The 20,671-nt window shown below is 45.8% G+C and overlaps 1 protein-coding gene across 7 annotated transcripts in view; it reads left to right on the forward strand.

Moving 5' to 3' along the window:
• Window positions 1-20,671, forward strand: part of SPTBN1 (spectrin beta, non-erythrocytic 1) — a 115,832-nt gene that overhangs the window by 59,020 nt on the left and 36,141 nt on the right. For all 7 annotated transcript variants that reach the window (XM_064415515.1, XM_064415517.1, XM_064415516.1 and 4 more), the window contains 8 exons: window positions 9,645-9,796; window positions 14,138-14,311; window positions 14,952-15,043; window positions 15,419-15,499; window positions 16,186-16,301; window positions 17,145-17,257; window positions 17,860-18,047; window positions 19,320-19,437. In XM_064415515.1, coding sequence (XP_064271585.1) covers window positions 9,645-9,796; window positions 14,138-14,311; window positions 14,952-15,043; window positions 15,419-15,499; window positions 16,186-16,301; window positions 17,145-17,257; window positions 17,860-18,047; window positions 19,320-19,437 — 1,034 coding nt within the window. The remainder of the gene's footprint in view (window positions 1-9,644; window positions 9,797-14,137; window positions 14,312-14,951; window positions 15,044-15,418; window positions 15,500-16,185; window positions 16,302-17,144; window positions 17,258-17,859; window positions 18,048-19,319; window positions 19,438-20,671) is intronic.

The raw sequence follows: 20,671 nt of genomic DNA on the forward strand, positions 1-20,671 counted from the left end.
AGATTTAATATTTTGAAAGGATTAAATGCAGTCATTGTAGATTTCTTTATTTTCTATTCATGCTTCTCTGTCATTAAGGTGAAATTAGATTTAAACATGAAACCAACAAAGGTCTGGCTTTCTTTCATCTATTCTTCATTCTGATTGCAGTGAGTTTTTACAGAAGCATGGTCAAAACATACTACAGCTTTGACTTCACTCTCCATGTAATGTCTCAACTTGTGCCTCAGATGAAAGAAGAGATCCCACAGCCCTCTGAAATCCCTCAGTGGGATTCCATAGGAGTAGTGGCAGTGCAGTCTTCTGGCCTATTCTTGTTTAAGCTTGCTGGAATTTATAGAATCACAGAATACTGCAGGTTGGAAGAGGAGGTTATTTGGTTCAGCACACCTGTTCAAGGCAGGGGCAACTCCCATGGTAGATCAGGTTGCTTAGGGATTTGTCCTCCTGAGTTCTGGATCTTCCTAAGGATGGACTTCTCACAGCCTGTGGGGGAGGTCGTGTCCCAACACCCTCACAGGGACAGCTTTCTTCTGGATATCCCATGGGGATTGCCCTTGCTTGGCTCTCCCCAGCCTTGCACCCTGGCAGGTCTCCTCCTTCCAGGGTGGCATGTGCCACTGGAAGTGGTTGCCCACAGTGCCAGGGTGTGCCCTGGAAAAGGTGGGATTCACCATGCACTTTGCTGTCCTGGGGAGTGCTGAGTCCTGGTGCTCATTTCTCTGTGACTCATCTCTGCTTAATGTCACTCACAATTCTGTATTTCCAAATCCCTGGCTAACGAGGGTCCCAGGCTGGGCACACAGCACCAGTAGGAATTGCAGTGCCAGTATTTTTGTGTGACAGCAGCTGCATTTCCTGCAGTGCTGAGAAGAGAGAGGAATGCTGAAAGGAAAAGAGAACAACAGAAATAATAAAACTTCCCCAGCTCCTTCTTCCTACCTTTGCTTCCCTTCCCATAGACAAGTGGGAATCCACTGTAAAAAGTCTCATTCTGCTGGGCTTGCTGAACACAGAGAGAAATAAGATGGATCTGATGTAGGGAAGGACCTGGCATGTTCCCTGCCCATGCCAAGCCTTGCTCTCATACTCATTCAACACTGCCAGTCAGCGAGTGGTTTGGACACGTGTAGAAAAATGTTTTTGTCCCCCTCAAAAATCCCCTGGCACTTCCCTGTGTTATGCATATAATGTGTTTTAAAGGAAACTGCCAAGACACCCCCAAGACTGTGTGCTTGAAACAGTGCAGTGACCTCAGGTTCTGATTGTTCTGCTGTGGGAATTTTGCAGTCAGTGTCCTGGGACAGGCAGATGCTTTTTCCATGCTCCTTTTGATGAGGTGATTTGTTTCTTACGCAAAAGGGAAAAGTGGCAACAAACACTGACATCAAATCAGCCATGAGGGGTTTGTGTCCTTTTGTGTAAAATGCCAACAGCACTGAGACATTTTCCATGCTGCTTTTTAAAGGAGGCACACTTGAATACTGCACATCATGAGGCCAAAAAGTTGCTCCTTTATTCATCTGTACTTCTGCTATTTTGCTGTACATATAGTTTTGTAACATCTTTCTTCAGAAAGGAGGAAGAGAGGCCCAGAGGAGGCCACCAAGATGATTAGAGAGATGGAACACCTCTGCTTTGGGAAAGGCTGAGAGAATTGGGGTTGTGCAGCATGTGGAAAAGAAGCTTCAGAGTGACCTTATAGTTGCCTGACAGTGCCTGAAGAAGGTACAAGAAAGATGGAGAGACACTATTTACAAAAGTCTGGAGTGACAGGATAAGGGGGAATGGCTTCACACTGACAGAGAGAAGGATTAGATGGGATATTGAGAGGAAATTCTTTCTATGAGGGTGTTGATGCCCTGGCACAGGTTGCCCAGAGCAGCTGTGGCTGCCCCATCCCTGGATGGGGATTTGAGGCTGGGCTGGATGGAGCTCTGAGCAACCTGGCCCTGTGGAAGGTGTCCTGGCCCCATAGCAGAGGGGTGGAACTGGATTCTGTTTAAGATCCTGTACAACCCAAGTCTGTGATTCTGTGATACAGTTTGGGATTCAGGCCTTGGTCCATGTGATCATTTTGTTCAGCTGTCATGTGCAGCCCAGGGTAGGTGGTGGTAGTTGAAGCTGAAGGTGGTAGTTGAAGCTGTAGGTATTTCCAAGATCAGCCCCCAGAAGTGTTAAATCATTTGAATTACCCACTAAAGGTGGTGTTTCTGTAGCTGCTTTGCATTTCATACAGAAGAAGCAGCAGTTGCTGGGGTTCCTGGAGAACCAGAAGAGCAGCTGACTGGCTGCTGTTGCTGTAATGGGCCCTGTGGTGGTGCTCTCCCCAGAGGGAGCTGGCATGTTGTGGGAGATGGTTACACAGGTTTGTGTTCCAGTCCCCCGAAGTTAAACCAGCAGTTCACACAGGCATCACCAACGCAGGGAGAGCTGGGCACCTGCTGCTCTAAATCTGCTTAAATATGTCATCTATCTTCTGAACTGTATCAAAAACTATCAATCAAAAGCTGAGTTCTTCCACCAGTTTAATCTGTTAAACCCAGATGACTTTTATGTTTATTTGCTATGGATGGCTTTACAGTAACTTTTTGGAGATGAACATAGTCATTCATGTACATGAATGTGAGTCTGGCTTGTGGAAGGTTCATTTTTGTGTTGCTGCCACCAAAATGCCATAAACTCTGTGTAAAAATAAAGACCACGAAGGGACCTGCCCTTCCACACCCCCCAGTGCTTGGCTGGCTCCTGGACATTGTTCTGTGCATCATGTTATTGAGGAAGGTTTAGTGCCATCAAAGAGAGAAAGAAGCAGAATTGTTTGTTCCACATGCTGCATTATGTAGCTTTCCCTTTTTTCTTTTCCAGAGGATTTTCTGCAGTGAAAGCGGTCACATGCTGTAACGTTTATTAGGGAAGGGTAGATATTTAATAGGATTTAGCAGCTGGCTGGTGCTTCCTAGTAAAAGCAAAAGGATTGCTGAACACGCCCCTGATTTCTCCACAATTGTCTCCATGTAGTAGAGTCGGGAAAGCAGCAAAGATTTTGCTCCTAATGAAATCACCAGCTAAACACAGCACAAACAAAATCCCTTCATTGCTTTGTCATCTTTAACATTTGCATTCAAGTTCTTGTTTAAGTCATGCTGGAGCACGTAAAAAGCTTTGGTGTGATCTCACCAGTTTGGATTGGAAATCACTCCACAGATTACTTTGTGCCATAAAATAACCATTAACAAATGCATCCTATTTGCATGAGAATGATCAGCTGCTCCACTCCCATTCCTCCATGGTAAACTGTCAGCAAGATTAAAGTGAAGGAGATGCATTTTTCTAAGCACTGGACCCACGTGGATCATGTTCTCTGTGTGTCATGTGTAAATTTGACTTCCTGCAGGTTTTGTTCTAGGTTTTTCCTTGTTCCTGCATGTGTGTACAATGGACTTGTGTTTTCTACATTAAAGTCTAAAAATTTTTCCATTTTTATCAACCCAAATTTTCAGTCTTAACCTGTCATCTGCAGCTAGAGAAAAGCAGCACCCACTGCTCAGTTTAGTGGTATAGGACACCTGAATATTAAAAGAAACTTGAATGTTAGGGAAAAATTTCCTTTTCTCTGCTGATAGCTAATAGTGATCTTCCTCCTTCCTTCATTTTCTTCCCCACAGATCAATTCCAATATATTTCCATTTAGACTGTCTGTGCCTGGCTGTGCATGCCTGTGCATTGTTCTCTGGGCTTCCTGATGCCCAAGGACGAATTCAGCATGTGTGGGACCATGTGGAAAGGTCATCATTTTGGGAGTGTTTACCCAAGCCACATGTTTCTCTCCTCAGCTGAGGTGCATTTTTACCCTCTGGGCTATATTTAGTGGTGCATCAGTTCAGTGCTTTGCATAACTACACACCCCACAAGCTGCAGTCCCACAGGGGTCTCACCCCAGGGTGGGGTCCTGCTGGGCTGTGAGGAGCACACAAACCCAGCCTCAGCCTCCTTCCCCAGCCCAGGGCTGCTGGCAGTCCCCAGCTGTCTCTGAGCCCACAGCCCTGGATTTGGACAGGGAATCTAAGGAGCAGGAGCCACCAGCACTGTTTGTCAAGGTGCTGCTGGAGTGGGGACCAAAGGAGCTGTGTCAGACCTGCTGAGGGCTCTGCCTGCCTCAGGGCCAGGTTGTTCCATTCAAGCCTGCCTGGAATAACAGAGGCTGGGCCCATGTCAGAGTTATTTCGTGTTCTCTATTGCTCTTTGCTTACTCCAGCAAACAGTGATGCTTATCACAGCACATCTGTTCATGTTGTTTACTGATAAAATCTTATTTGATCACCACATTCTGGTCCCAGTAGCTGATCTGTCCTTCCCTCACAAATCTTTCTCAACTGAAAAACCTCAAAGCACAGCTGGAATTTGTGGAGCTGTGAATATTACTGGCTATTTCACTCCACATCCTTGGATCTGTGAGAAAGCATAGGGTGAATATTTTGTACCATGAACACCAACAGCAATGAGAACATTGTCCTGTGAAAGGAAGCTCTGTTTTCTCTGTGCTCTGTCAAATGAGGATATCATCTGGGAAATTCTGGGAAGCTGTGGATAGTGGATATCAGCAGAAGTGGTGTGCTTAGAACAGCACTCAGCTGATCTCTGAGTCAGTGGATGTTGCAGTGCTTCATGTAGGGCACACACTGGATGCTATAATAAAAAAAAGTAATCATTTTAAGCTGGAGAAATTACTTCCAGCATGGAAGTATAAGAAGGAAACCTGCAGGAGATGGAGCTTTTGGAGTTAGGGATTAAAAATCATCTGTAATTTGTCTTGCTTGAGGTATTGCAGGGATCCATGGACAGTGCCAGTGCCAAGAGCAGCTGCCCTTGGGCTGGCTCAGCAGGGAGGCTGTTGGTGCCACTGATGGCTGGGCTGTGCTGAGGGGCTGAGAGCCCAGCAGCAGTCCCAGACTGCTCCTTTCCCAGCAGCAATCCCAGACTGCTCTCCTTTTTGTGCTCCACTGTTTGGGCTCCTTTGAGAGCACCCCCTTTGCTGTGTGGAGGCTTTTGCCCCAGTCCAGGGGCTGGTGAGAGCTGTCACACACCCAAAGTCATTTTACCTGTGCGGGGCTGGCAGCAGCATGGCCTAAACAGATTTCCATTTGAAAGGGATTCAAGGTCATTGTGTTGGAAATGTGGTTTGACTGGTATGGAAGGGATCAGGGTGTCTGGAAGCTGGTTTTAGCAGGCAGGTAACAGGTAACCTCTGCCATGGCTGCGGTCAGGGCTGCACACAGAGGCCCTGGGGCCTGTGCTGGCTGCTGGCATGTGGGAGTGCACAGGGTCACGGGGCCCACACTGCTCTCAGCCAGCTCCTGTAGCCCTGCCTTTCCCAGGCAGTTATTAAAACAAATTCACCATTATTCTGCCACAGCCCTATTGAGTCCACCCAGCGGAGCTGAGCGTGTGACAGAGGGGGTGGTGTATGTGACCCCCCCCTCACTGTCCTGCACTGGGGACTCGGTAACTGAGCTCTGGGCTTTCAGAAAGGGGACTGCATTTTTGTCAGATTTTTTTCTCATCAAATTAGTGGAGGAAGAATGGTCTCCCCTCAAGCAAGGAAGGGATTAGATGCCTGTTTGTGATCCTGATGCCTGTTTGTGATCCTGTCCAGCTCAGTTTATGCTTTCAGTGTACCAACTCTGGTTTATTTACTAAACTCTTAAACAAAGTCAGTCCTTGATGCATCACAATCACAGTGCTGGAGTTTGCAAGCCCCTGTCTGGTGGTAGCATTGTCATGGGGCCTTCCGCATAAAGGAAATTTCCTTCCCAGTGTTGCTTCAAGATAAGTTGGATTCTCTATTATTGATACTGCTCGGAGAGCGCCTTCCGTTTTCCTGCTGTGCATGTTTTGCATGTTGCTCATTTCTCTTTACCCTTGGGAAACAAATGTTTTCACAAGCTGTAGGACACTTGGAGCTCCACCCATATCCTCTCATTTTAATTAATTTTCAAAATCCATAACTGTGTTTTTGAAAATATGAAGGACATTTGTCAAAACCATCACATGAGGTTTGTAAATAGCCCTCAAGGCCCATGGCTGATGTTAAATCCCTGGAGTCAATATTCATGGATGCACCTGGCTCTTACTGTGGAGGTTTTTGCACATTAAGAGAGTCACAGTTGTGTTGTTTGCTTAACCAAATTGTCAGGGCTTTAAGCACCACATTTCTGTACGTATCTTTCTTTATCTGACACATACAACCAAAATTCCTTGATTTTAATTCTGTATGTGTTTTAACCTGAAACCCTTGAGCAGAAAAATAGTTTATCAGTTAGAAAGGGTTGATAAAAGCATTGCAAAAACCTGCTGTCATTGTGAAACACCATGTAGAAATAATCAGGAGAGGTTTTAACATGACCAACTCCAGTCATACCACTTTCCAAATGGGCTTGGTTTGCTTTCCCACGTTGTGGGAGTACAAGAGGAGCGAAGTGATGCGGGGTAAGAAGGGCTGTGCCTTCTCCCTCCAGGGGCTTCTCCGGCTGAGAGTGTCAGTGGGGAATTAGAGCTGTGCTCTGCCTGTGCCAAGTGCAGGATAAAGCCTGGCCTTCCTGGGTGACTGCCCCATTAGGAGCTGAAAGAGCTGCTGTGTCTCTCCAGTGGCATTTTTCTGACATAAGTTGCTGGTTGTCCCCAAAAGTTGGCAGTGGCATGTGGGGCCTGGCCCTTGTGTGGTGCCACAGGGTTTTCCCATGGGGCTGCACCCAGACAATCAGGGATCATCCTGCTTGCTGTAAATCAGAGGGGAGATGGAAGGAAAGTGAAAAGCCATGAATTGCTCCAGCACTGAAGTTTCTGGAGCTCATGTGAGAAGCTGACTGTAGGCTCAGCACAAGAAGTTAGTGCTGGAGCCAGCACAGCAGAGACTTTCACAGTGTTTTGCAGCGGTGGAGCCGGCAGGGAGGAGGCCGGTTCCACAGAGGATGGGTGGGGATCAGGTGAGAGCGAGCTGGGCGGGGGCGGAGGTGGGACCGGAGAAACCAAGCGGGCCCTGCCGCCTCTCGCTGTAAACAGGAAATCGGGGCCACCCGAGCAACGCTGGGGAAACGGGAGAGCAGAAGGGAGAGGCAGCGCCTGGCTTTGAACTCTGGAGTAAAGAAAACACTCCTAAGGGCACCACCATCAGCTCCCCCGGCACAGAGGGTCTCAGCCAGGCTGGACTCCCATCCTCTCCCTCCCTGGTAGTTCACTGTGATTAAGGATGCTGAGGCAACACTCAAGACAAGAAGTCAGTCAAACTTGCTCAGGGTTTTTTCCCCGAGCCCCCACTGCCTGAAAAATGCACTTTGTTCTCCTTTGGGGCCACTGAAAATGCTGGGGTGGCAAAGCTTTTTGGGAAAGCAGCCTCAGAGCCACATGGACACTGTCCCCAGGAGGGACCTGTCTTCCCTGTCCTGGAAGGGCTGCTTGCTCTGTTGGTTTCTTTAACTTGCTTTCAACAAGTTGGTGTCAGTTAATACCATGGCTCCAAAGGTTTCACAACACGACTTGATGTGTCACTGCATTTCCCACATCGTGTCTTTCATCTGTTCAAAATTAGGCCCTGACTCTTCATCTCCTTTTACTAAAGCCACATGGAGGTTCTTTTCCCATTCTTTACTTTCACTGTCACCCCAAAATGAGACAATTATTGATAACCATAATTTTTGACCAGATATTTTTTAATGGTGGGCTTTAATATGGTATTTGATAGCTCTCTTTGTTTTACATAATATTTTGTACATCCAGCTCTTTTTTCATGGTCCTGTACATTGGCATTTCTCTTTGGAATGAATGTAAGCACAGGGATCACTGAATGTTGTGCTTCTGTGTAGAGACTACAGTGATTAAATAAACAAACTTGCTGATCTGTTCTGGGGCTTGTACGAGCTGGTGAAAGGAGACATAATTTCTGATGGAATTTTCTTTAAAAAGCACCAACTATTGCAAGGTTTCTCTTCTGTGACTCATTTCAAAAAAACACTTCAAGTAAAGGCATGGATTACTAGACAAGCAGACATGCAGATACAGCATTCCCAGGCACTTGCTATAAATAGTTCATAAAAAATATATTTAAAGCTAGTAGACACTGGCTGCAGTCCCTTCTGATCTCCTGTTCTCTTCCTCTATCACAGGGATGCTCTGCTCCGTACAGAGTAAGGGCAAACACAAAAATGCAAACTGTCAGTTTACCCAAAGCACGTTGTTTTCTCACTAACGCCAGCTTTGACATTTTTCCAAGTCACATTTGTAATTTCACACCTTAACAGGTAGGTAAAAGCTGTCAAAAATGGGGCAGTTTCAGGGCAATAGATTTGGTCATGTCTAACCACATGGGTAGGAAGAACAAGTTCAGAAATAAGTGGGAAGAACTGAAATCTTAGGGTGGAGTTTGTGCAGTTGTGCAAACCACCACTCAGTGCAGGTCTGCTCTCCTCCTACTCACCACTGTTCTGTTATCTGATTTCTCTTCTTACTGTCTTTTCTTATTTTACTTGGTCCCCAGCTTTCTGTCTTCTTCACTCTCAGCATCTTTGTCATCCCACATCACCATGATCAGATTTTTGCTGCTGTCCCCAAGGTCCTGGAGGCAGTGACTGGTTATGAATATGCTGGGACCATGCCCCCACCATGCTGCACTGCCAGGAAGGGAGCACATCCTTCCTTTGGGAGGACAACATCCACCAAACCCCTGGGCAGCCACATCTGAAATGTTCTCAGTGTTTTAAGCAACATTCTTGGAGCTTTCAGAGCTGGGGGTGCTGCAGTTTAGGATTAATCTGTCTTCATGCCCTGTTTCTGTACATGCCAACAACTTTATAGAGGCTGATGGGAGGCTTGGAATCCTGTCTGCCTGGGAGAGCAGAGCACTTCCATTCATCTGTCTAATTGTGGCTTCCAGAGTCCGAGTCAGAGCACCTGTGTTTTGACAAATTTGGTCTGTAGTATTTCCCAGCTCAGAGAAATGACTTTTGGCTAACCAGGCTTCATCCAAAGCCCTTGGCAAAAGAATGTAACCACAGAGATGTATAATGTTTTCTGTCTGAGAGCTCTGGGCTTGGCAGATAGGAGCTGGGTAGGAGTTTGTGAATTAATGTGGACTGCAGTCAGCCTGTGCAGTAAGAGAGCTCTCACAGCCAATGTTTTCCTCTATAAACTGTTGTGAAAGACTCTGGGAAGGGAAGGTGGAAAGAATCTATTTTTCTATGGCTTGATATAAATGCTTGTCTACCTCAGGCATGCAGTTATGGAAAAATTTGTGTTGACATTGTGTAAATACAGTTACAAATGTTGAATCTGCAAATAAATATTGTCATGAGAAGGAGAAGAAGTCAGTGGGAAATGTTGGTCTCTGCTCTCTATCATATTTGTCTTAATCCAAAAGGACCTGTGGTATTTTGGGGGATCTGTTGTGAATTTGTGTGTGTTCCAGAGCAGGTGAACTCAGCAGGTGAAGAATGGTGGGTTTTCAATGAAAAGTCCTAATTTCATCAGTGATTCTCCAAAAAAGACAAGCCATATCTTTGATTGAATCTTAAATGATTGAGCATCCCATTTTCAGGTAGAAACGTGAACTGTGATTTATTTTGAGTAACATTCTGTTGTTTTCCCCACAGATGAACGTGAGGCAGTTCAGAAGAAGACCTTCACCAAGTGGGTGAATTCCCACTTGGCTCGTGTGTCCTGCCGAATTACAGACCTGTACACTGACCTTCGAGATGGGAGGATGCTCATCAAACTCCTGGAAGTGCTTTCAGGAGAGAGACTTGTAAGTGCTTATCAGTATCCATTGTGGGGGATTGGGTTGGCTTGGCTTTGGGTGGGGTTTTGTGAATCCTTGTCTCAAATGCAGTATAGGAAATCTGGATGCTGAGGGTTCAGCACTGAAAATGTCTTTTTATGTATTAAAGGGGGAAAAAAAGAGCTATATTGCTTCAGCTGGATCCAGACATCACTGAAATGCCTTCCTTCTGGCTTCAGTGGGAATCAAAGGAAGTCTTCTTCAAAGGTTCCTTGCTGGGAACATGCTGAATGCTTCCAGCAGCATGTTCCCTGCTCCCAAATCTGACAGGCACAGAGTACACAATGTTCCTGAGCCCCTTAGATCCCTTGGTGGTGGTGAGTTAGATATGCTGGGACACCTGGGCCCTGTTGGCAGTGTCCCATTTCTCTGCTAACAAACCCTGCACTGATGCAGGCCTGGCACATCCCTGCTCCCTTCCCAGAGCATGCCAGGGGTGTGCAGGACAACAGCTGGAGGGGGCCACGTCACCCTGGGAGCAGCTGGAGGGGTGTCCATTACACCCCACTGCTGAGGAATGTCCCTGAGTGCACTTGATTTTACTCAGATAGATAAGGTTTGGGCTTTCTTTGGTAAGGGGAATATCTAAAATCAATACAAACAAATGGGTCAAATTTTTTCTTTGGGTGTGCTGAGGCACCCCCTTGGTACCAACACAAGGAGTGGTAAGAAAGTCCTTGTAGTAGAAAATGCTGCTGCACAAGAGGAAAATTGGGTGCCAGGAAATGGCTGGGTATCAGCTTCTCCTTCAGTTCCTTAAATGATGGCGATGCTCTTAACTGCCTAATTTAGAGCAATCTTTTCAAAGAAACACCAGTCTTTAGCTAAGACCCAAGGCTGCAGGGGGCTGGGTAATCACTTGCCATCAAGCTCTCCTATTAGTGGAGCTCTGTGGCTTAAGACTCTGGTTAATGAGTGGAACATATGGCCCAGTGTAGTGTGTGTGTGGGGAGGCAGGAGAGGAGCTGCCTGAGTGCATCTGGGAGGGCAAGGCAGTTGGGATGTGCACAGAAGTGCCTCTGTGGATGGGGTAACAAATCCTGGTGGTCACCAGCTGCAGTTTGCTCTGAGCCCCTCTCTGTCTGTGCCACACCACTCACCTCAGCCACGTGTTGGGTTTGACATGCTCACTGCAGGTAGCAGGTATTCCTCACACAGGGATAGTTGAGACCAACATGTCCCATTATTTGAGGGCTGAGACACCAACTGTGTCACCTCTGGTTAAATCTGCCTGTCTGCCTGTCAAGATTTGACTTTCAGCAGCAAATAGGAAGCTCAGAGCAGTCCCATGACCGTGGTTGCGCCGTTCATTTCCATATTTCACTCCAGGTTTTGGAAAATGCAAACAGGGCTGGGGCAGCTGTGGGGTGGGGAGAGGACAGGAGCCTCCTGGAGCTGCACTTGCATCATTGTGTCTGGCATTGGCACCTGCCTGCACCACCACACATTCTTTTTGTAGCTTCCTTATCTGAGGCTGGAGGACAGCAGGCTCTGTTTGAACAGTGCATTCCACCACACCTTCTGCAAACAAGAGTAAACGCAATGCACTAAACCTTGAGACAATTACACACACCAAAAGTATTCCAGGAGAATCTTACACACACCAAAAATATTCCGGGAGGACTGCCACGCAGCCTCTACTTGCTGGTGTTCTTCAGTTTTTGGAATTTATTTTAGTCGATATTAGGTAGATTCTGACATCTCCATGGCACCCCAGAGAAATTTGAAGGCAGATCTTATACAGAAGGCTTAAAATCAAGACAAGAAGCATCACATGGTATGAAAGCAGAAACTAGCATGGATGAGTTTCCCATAAACATGGTGTATTTACTGGTGCAGTGGAACAAACAGAAGTTATTTCCTCACTTTTGAAACTGGGATTCAGATTCTGGAGGCTGTGGAGCAGAGTCCAGGATTTTGGATCCCAGTCAGGGAAGCAGGTCTGCTCTTTGCCCTCTCACTTTGATTGCACAAACACTGCTTTTTCCAAAACTTATTGTGATTTTTGTTGATGAAAACCCACATTCCTTGGAGGTGTGTTGGAGAAACTCCAAATGAGAGCAACCAATGATGGCAACACCTACATCTTCCTGACCTTGCCCAGTTTGATTCCTAATCCTAGTGGTTAGTCCAGACCTTACAGCATAATGTCCTCTGCACAGCAGTGTTTGGAAGGAAACTGATAGCATGCAATGCTCTCACTGAGCACAGTGGGAAAGAATCCAGCCAGCATGAAAGGACAGTTGTAATTTGGTTTGCACACACTGTTAACCAGCTTCTCCCAAACAGAAAAATAAAGCTGAGAATTGTTTTTGACCTAAGATTAAGCATTTAGCTCAGTTTCTTCCATAACTAAATTAAGGATTAGTAAATTCCTTGCAAATTCCTGGATGCTCAAAGGTCAAACCACTTAAGCACATTCTTTGTAGTGAATTCTGTCACATTTTCACTTGGAAAAGAGGAAGGTTTTTGATGTAGAACCAGTTTTCCTGCAATGTGTATGTGAAGACTCTGGGTTTGGTACTTGCTTTCCCTCCACTCAGTGTCTGGATCTGTCTTAGCCCCATAAATGTGCAAGATATGTCTCACTATGCCTCATCCTGAGGCTATGCAGGGGAGTGTGGCAAGCACAGCCACACCTTGTACAAACCAGACTCAGACGCCTCTTCCTCTACATAAAACATCTCTGGTGAATGGTTTATCTCTGTAACCATGGCACTGGAGCTTCTGAGAGCACAAAATGAGCTTTTTGAATCCTTTTCTGCTCGGTACTTTGAGGCAATAGAGGTGGTGCAGGTGCTGCTTGAGACAGTGGGAAGGGCTGTGTTAAGGCAGAGGGGACAGGCTGGAGTCTGAGAAGTGGCCACAGCCACAGTCATTCCTGAGCCTTGGGAACATCCTTGTGCAGGTGAGCAGGCCTGGGAAGCTGCTCCAGGGCTCCAGGTGTGGCCATGGGCTGAGAGGAGCCGTGGGCCGGAGCTGGGGGTGCAGCCAGGCCTCCGCCTTCCCCCTGCCCCAAACTGCCTCCTCCCTGTGCTTTGTTTTGCAAGGTTCAGTCAAGCCTTAGGTCCAGCTTTCTACACTCCTAATGATTGATGGTGATTGATGGTGCCAGCTAAAGGCTGCATCCCAGATTGTCCCTGCTGAGTGAGGAATCTCTGGGAAGCTTCAGCCAACCATGGAGCTCTCTCCTGCTTCTTCTGCTCCAGCTGTGGCTCTTTGCACTGACAGCATTTGGGATGGATGGGGTGTGCATAGGCTGAAATTTAGGCCTCTTTGGAGGCCCTTTTATACTCCAAAGCAGAGGGAGTCTCCTGGAAATTCTCCTCCTTGCTGTGAGCTGTGGGTTGATCCTGCATCATTCCCCAGCCTCAGGAGGAGAACAGACCCAGGCTGACTGAGGCTGAAGCGGTGACCTCAGGGTTTGTGTGTCCCAAAGGTCATCTTCCTGCATGGCTTCCCTCTCCAGCACCCCGTGTGGCACAGGCTGTGTTTCTACCATGGCAGGGACTGTACCGTGGCACTGGCCAAAACTCTTCACCTTGAATGCAGGCTGGGGCAAGGATGTTGCCTGAGCTATTTCCATGGCCACTTAATTACATTCTCTGCAGAAAACAAGGAAATTATGGCAATTAGTCGTTTGGCTGAGTACCTTTGGTGACATCCCAGTGCCCACTGAACAGGCTATTCAGCTGTAATCCTTGTCTGCACAACAAAGTTCCCTTAATTCTATTCAGTTTTACAGCAGAATTATGCATGCTGATAAAACATTTATTGCATTTTTGCAGTTGCACTGGGCCTTCATATAACTGTGTTATGTTGATGTAGCTGATTATTTTAATTAGTGTTTTTTTCTTATGAAGAAAAATTTGTGATCAATCTCTGTTACTTTCTTACTCTTTATCTGATTTACTGACCAAAGAAAAGCAATGCCACTTCCTTCTGGAGGAGATTTACTGACTAGCTCACAGTTCAGATCTGAGCTTGTGAGTGAATATCCCTGGAGAGGAAACATGAGGGAAGTAAGCAGGAAAAATCCTTTGAAAGGCAAATGAAATTGGAGTCATGTATCCAGCTCAGGTCCAGGACACTGTTTTTTCCACCATGGATTTGGCACTTGCTTCCATTATCCTGGTGAAAATGGGCTGGAAGATACAAGGAGTGGTTTTGCCCCTGGAATTTGAGAAACAAATTCCCACTGCCTGGGAGTGGTGATGCCCTGGCCAGGACTGAGGAGTTTACAAGCTCTGATTTTTCCCCCACCCATCTACAGTAATAAATGTTTTTATTCTTCCTTTTACCTTCTAGCCTAAACCAACTAAAGGAAGGATGCGCATCCATTGCCTGGAGAATGTGGATAAAGCCCTCCAGTTCCTGAAGGAGCAACGAGTGCACCTAGAAAACATGGGATCTCATGATATTGTGGATGGGAATCACAGGCTGACACTTGGCCTTATTTGGACCATTATCCTGAGATTCCAGGTAGAGTTGTGTGCACACACACATACATGGATGAGCTTTCCACACCTGTTTGTCACATATTTCACCGTGTATCTTAGGAACAGAGTGCTCCCAGGTGCTCCCATCTGATGGGAGGGAGGAGTGCTTGGGAACCTGTCAGGATAAATCAGTGTCTGTGCTGCTGCTGACCTGTGGTGGGAGTTTCCTGTGGGGAAATTCATATGGCTTTGTTTTTAAATCACTAATCAATGTGAAGCTCCAGTCTCCACACTAGATCCAGAAGGAGATGCTGCCCTGAGCTGCTCTCCATCTCCATGCTGGTTATCTATAACTTGGCTGGCTTGTCACTGACATAGATTAAGGGTGCCCACAGAAATTATTTTAGTGTCCCAGCTAAGGCTTGAGATTTCTTGCTTTCCAGCAAGTTCCAGATTGGCCTTTGCTTTATTTTAAAAAGGCTGGAAAGTACTTTTGCAGAAAGAAGAATACATTTATAAATGTATTCTTATATATATATATAAATATATAACTCATAGTAAATATCATAGTAATGAACATTTAATAGCATTAATTTTGGTGTTTTCCAGCATTCCTTTCACCTTTTCCAAAAAGGCAATGTGTTTTCTCTAAGAAATATTGAAATCTTCTATGTTACTTTTAGATCCAAGATATCAGCGTTGAAACTGAGGACAACAAAGAGAAGAAATCTGCTAAAGATGCTTTGCTTTTGTGGTGCCAGATGAAAACAGCTGGGTGAGTGGGAATTAAGTCATTATCTCTAAAGCTTTTACAGCATTTTGAGTTTTTGTTGAAATAATTTTAAATGGGCAAACATTTCTTCTTCTTAAGTGGATTTAGAGAGAGGGAATTCAAGACAAATCAGTTGATGTTTACAAGTCAGAAAAGTCTGAATTTATGATGTCAATTCTGGCTGATAAGCACACCAATTGGATCATCCATTAATATATGTATAGTAATATGCTGACTCTTTCTCTCCCTATTCTGAAGAAATAATGGCAATTTCAAGGGAAACTTAATGGCTTCCTGCTCTGGCTTTTGGTGCCAGAGTGTGCAGAGCTGCACTGGGGGTGCTGTATTGATTGCACTGTCCTTGGGTTTGTTCTGCAGGTACCCCAACGTCAATATCCACAACTTTACAACAAGCTGGAGGGATGGAATGGCTTTCAATGCACTGATCCATAAGCACAGGTATGTGTGGCTCAATGTCTGCCCTTGCAGCTTGATTTTAAAAATCTGTGAAGAGCAGGAAGTTGAGGAGTTGCTGAGAGTTTTAGAGCAACTTGTCTTTTTTGAGCTTTACAGCTCTTGTGGTCATTGTGAGCTTGGCTGGGCAGTAGCTTCTCACACCACAAGTCAGAACAGGCTGTGTTTGGTTTCAAGGGCATAAATTACACCTGTGATTATTTGGGTTTGGTTTGGTGCTTGTATCTCAGTGAGTAACTCATGCTCAGGTCTGGAATTTGGGGGCAGGAGTAGGAAAGCACACCCAGAGCAGCCTGGAGGGAAAGGAAATCCCTGCCCAAGGGTGGCCAGATGTGGTGCCAGGCTGCCATGGCTGGGGATGCTGCTCAAGGTGGAGTTAATCCAGATGGATTACACGCTTCCATGGGCATGAGGAGAGACTCATGACCACAGCTTTGTTCTTCTCTTCTCCAGGGTCACCTTCCCTGCTGTTTAGCTCTCCCCTGCTCTCTCCCATGGCCAGGTCCTTCTGTGCCATGTGCTGGGCATTGCTTCATTCCTTTAACACTGCTGGGAAATACACAGGGCATGTGAAACCTTGGCTGGGTTTTCTAAGGGTTGGAGATTTTAGTTCATTTGAAGGTGGCTGCGCTGTGCTTTGGGAAATCTAAAGAATTTTCCATCCTGTCTAGGCCTGATCTGATTGATTTTGACAAGCTGAAGAAATCAAATGCACACTACAATCTGCAGAATGCTTTTAACCTTGCAGAGCAGCACCTTGGTCTTACCAAGCTCCTGGACCCTGAGGGTAAGAATTCCAGCAGTTTCAGCATTTAAGGGTTCTTTCTTTCCACCCCTCAATGTCAGAGCTCATCTCTGTGACAGCTTTTTGTGTGCAACAGCAGCTGGATGCTGCTGACTCACCTGGTGATACAGGCAGAGAGGGAGGGGGAGAATGTGAAATTTCTCCAGCAGCAAACTGAGCAGCAGTAGCACAAGAGCCCTTAATCCTGTGTTTATTTACTGCCATCTGACAAGTTTGTTGGCCTGGCCATGTGTCCATAAAGTCATTCCAGTCAGAGGCTTCCTTCTGAGAAGGAAGAGAAGCAGAGGAGCATAGAAGCTTCAGCCTGTGCTTCTGTGGGAATGTGTGTGCTCCCAGTGCTGGGGCAAGATCATTTTGTGTCACAGGGCAGGAGTGATGTGTTTGGGCAAGTTTCTTCTTGCTTATTTTCCAGTGCCTCAGAATTGCTGAGAAATATTTTGTTTTCCATCTGTATGTCTCAGATTCACCTGGACAGACATAAGTTTGAACTCCCCTCTCCAAATGCTGACACAGCACTGAAGTTGTCAATTAACAGTAGTTCTGTCAACTCACACAGACACCAGAGGAGTTATTTGGCTGTGCACAAGGTGTGGCAAAGTCTGGAACTTGACTGTGAAGCCCAAAGGCCCCAAGCTTTAGCTCCAGTCCACACTACTGCCAGAACCAGTGCAAAGCTGCTCAATTTACTTTTTATTAGGACATCAACCTTAGGGGCTGAACTGACCCCATCTCTGACTCCCAAACGTATCCTTGGTGCATCCTGAGCTCTGTTGGTGTAACCCCTGCAGCCTCAGCATGCTGAGATAACTCTTGTTTGGTTTGCAGATATCAGTGTTGATCACCCTGATGAAAAGTCAATCATCACCTATGTGGTGACATATTACCACTACTTCTCCAAGATGAAAGCTTTGGCCGTCGAAGGAAAACGTATCGGAAAGGTCTGCCAGTTTAAATTATAAATTGTTACAAAGCAAGCAAAATATTTCTGATTTTCTTTTTCCTCTTGGGTATTAATTTTTAAAGAGTCCACTCTATGGTAATTTTAAATTTTTTTTCTTTTGAACATATTTTGAATGTTAAATATTCCCATGTGACTATGAGGAGTAGTTAATTTCCATCTGCCTCACATTAGGAAACACTTGGCTGGTGTTTTATTTTTGCTTGTTCATTTTGCATCATTGCTACTTTTCCTTTCTCATTAACTGCTCCTCACCCTCTGGGCCCTTTGTCTCCTCTGGAAAAGTCCCTAATTTAAAACATGTGCAGTCATTCTCTGTCCTTTGGCGACATTGCCTCGGTCCTTACAGCTGGCAGACTCAACATGAATCCTTGTGTGAGCCTCAGCTCTGCCCCTCTATTGCTGTGGGATCTTGGGAATTTAGTGCTGAAAAATGCCAAGCTCATTCCTCAGGGATCCCGGCAGTGAGTACTCTGATTCACAACCCAAGTCTCCCAGCAGTTTCTTTTATGTGGCTTGTTGGATTTAAATGACTGAAGAGCACTGCCCTTGTGACTCATGTGTGTTGTGCTGCTGTTGCAGGTGCTTGACAATGCCATTGAAACAGAGAAAATGATAGAAAAATACGAGTCCCTGGCTTCTGACCTGCTGGAGTGGATTGAGCAAACCATTATCATCCTCAACAATCGCAAATTCGCCAACTCCCTGGTTGGGGTGCAGCAGCAGCTGCAGGCGTTCAACACTTACCGCACAGTGGAGAAACCACCCAAGTGAGTTTAACCTCAGCTTAACACAACAGTAGTGGCCTTAGTGGCTTAGTCACTCATTGATTTTTTTTTTAAAAACAATCACATCCAAGTAATTTTAGTTGTGGCTTAAGAATTTATTTTCCTGAGCAAGCCCAGCTCTCATATTTCTGATTGGTACTCGTTGGTGTTACTTGGGGCCTGTTTGCTTTGTGCTGTTCAGTGTGCAGGTAATAACAACAGCAATGAGAATAGCATGTCTCCCACAGGATCTGGGAGTCCTGGAAGCTCTCCCTGCCCTGGGATGCCTGTCTTATCATATGAGTGGTAATAGCATACTGTGGTAGTACAGTAATGTCACCACTCGTGCTTTTAATAGCAGTGGATAATACCAAAATGCTGCTATTAAAAGATCCTACTGCTTATCCAACATGAAGAGGAAACGTGTCTGGCTTTGTCAAACAGCTCTACTTACTCAAACTGATACAAGCAAAACGGGGCAACTTATTTCTGGAAAGCCTCTTTAGGACTGTGATATCAAATCTGTTTATTATTTTTGGCTAATTTGAGTTCTAATGAATAATAATCCCGACCCGAAACATTACACAGGATCCAGACTTCTTCTAAAATTGCAGACTATTCCCTAATGCCCATGGAGTTTGTTTATTTCCCAGGCGTACAACACAGGGAAAACAGTGGGAAGAGTTTACTGACTGCGGAGGGCTTTAAATAAAACTTCCATTTCTTGTGCTGATGGAGTGAACTAGGACAGTGCACGTACTAGAATTAAAAAAAAAGCCTTTTCCTGTCCCCCGAGGGGTTTAAATCCAAACACTCAGACAGCTGACTTCTGTGAAGTTGCTTTTGCTGTCTGCCCCAACTGGCTCCAGGGGAAATATGGGCTATTTCCATTGCTCCCAGCTTTCACACAAGGTGGAGGTGTTTATGTGAATGCACCATTCACCATGTCAGCATTTTAAACAAGTGCTGTATTATAGTTTATTGTAGTTGACTATATTCAATGTTTTATAGAAGTGCTTCCCTGTAAGGGTGGTGAGGCCCTGGCACAGGTTACCCAGAGAAGCTGGGGCTGCCCCATCCCTGGAAGTGTTCCAGACTGGGTGGGACAGGGCTGGGATAGTGGAAGGTGTCCCTGCCCTGGCAGGGGGTGTAACTGGATGGGCTTTAAGCTCCTTTCCAACCCAAACCATTCTGTCAATCCATGATTCTATGATTATACCTTAGCAGTAATGAAAATTTGATTGTGACTCAATTCTCTTGCAAAATTTTGTTTAGATTTACAGAAAAAGGAAACCTGGAAGTGCTGCTTTTTACCATCCAAAGCAAAATGAGAGCCAACAATCAGAAAGTGTACATGCCGAGGGAGGGCAAACTCATCTCTGACATTAACAAGGTAAACTGAGCAGCTCCTCCCCTGTGACTCAGGATATTGCTGTTTTCTCTCAACAACATTTGTTCTTCTCAAAACCATTTATGATCTCCAGCCTTGATGTGGGGCTGTAAGGGATGGGTGAGGTGGGCTGGCCTTTTCCTGTAGCTCGGACTTACTTCCCTGAGCCAGGCCCAGGGTGTCCTCAGCATCTGTAGGAGCTTCTGCTCCTGGGGCTGCCAGCTCTGCCTTGCCCCTCGTGGTCCTGGCTGACGGAGGGAAGTGACAGGAGGTGCTGTGCCCTCCCCTTCACCTCCCAGTGCCCTGCCTGGGCGTCGTGGATCCCTCTGGAGTCCTGCAGCCTGTTCTCTGCTGCTGCAGCTGGCAGGGCAGGGCTGAGCACAGCAGAGCTGACAGGCTCTCTCAAGGATAACAAACAGCTTTAGCCTGGCAGCTTTCTCCTTTGTGTTTAATCATGCTTGGCAGTCCCATACCAGCTGTTGTGGGTGTCTGTGGCCTCATCCCAGGGAGCAGCAAACTGCTCAGCTCTCCTGGTTGCAGGAGGAATGCCCAAAATAGTAATGTTTCAGGCAGTTTCACATCTGTTCGGATTTAGATTTAGTTTGTGTTTAATTGAGGGTTTTTTTGTTGTCTGTAAGAAGATCTGAGAGGTGATTAGCTGACTTCCAACATGCTTCTAAGACTTCTGATTTTTGTAGTATTATCATCATGCATATGAATAACTTCTGGCTTGGGGGGAACAAAGGACTTGTAAGCACCAGAAGTAACCAAATTCTGCAGTTGTTTTTTTTTCCAAAGTGTAATAAAAAACAACAGTTGTATGTTGATTTTGGAGGTGAGAGGCCATGAATCTCTAATTCCCATTTCCTAAAGGAGGAAGATAGAATCTGCTTGTTTGGGAGCAGCACTCAGGAGATTTTATTTTTTTAAATAAACACTTTCTTACACATTCAAGCCATGTGGTTTCCTTAGGCTTTGTTGGGAAGGGGGGTAAGAAAGGACGAGAGAAAATGCATCTGAGATAAACAACTTGCTCAGAAAACGACTGACTAAATTGAGAACAGATTTTAAGTCATGTGTTTATATTAGCAAACAAGGTGTAGGGCCAGCCAGTGCAAACTGGATTTATGGGCTTATAAATAATTGAACCAGTTTGGTGAAAGTTGCCTGTAGTGGCTTCAGCCCTGATTTCATGCAAAGGAGATGGGATTTATCATAATCTTGTAAGAATGTGTTG

Source organism: Passer domesticus, chromosome 3 (assembly GCF_036417665.1).
Source record: "Passer domesticus isolate bPasDom1 chromosome 3, bPasDom1.hap1, whole genome shotgun sequence".
Classification (NCBI taxonomy): domain Eukaryota; kingdom Metazoa; phylum Chordata; class Aves; order Passeriformes; family Passeridae; genus Passer; species Passer domesticus.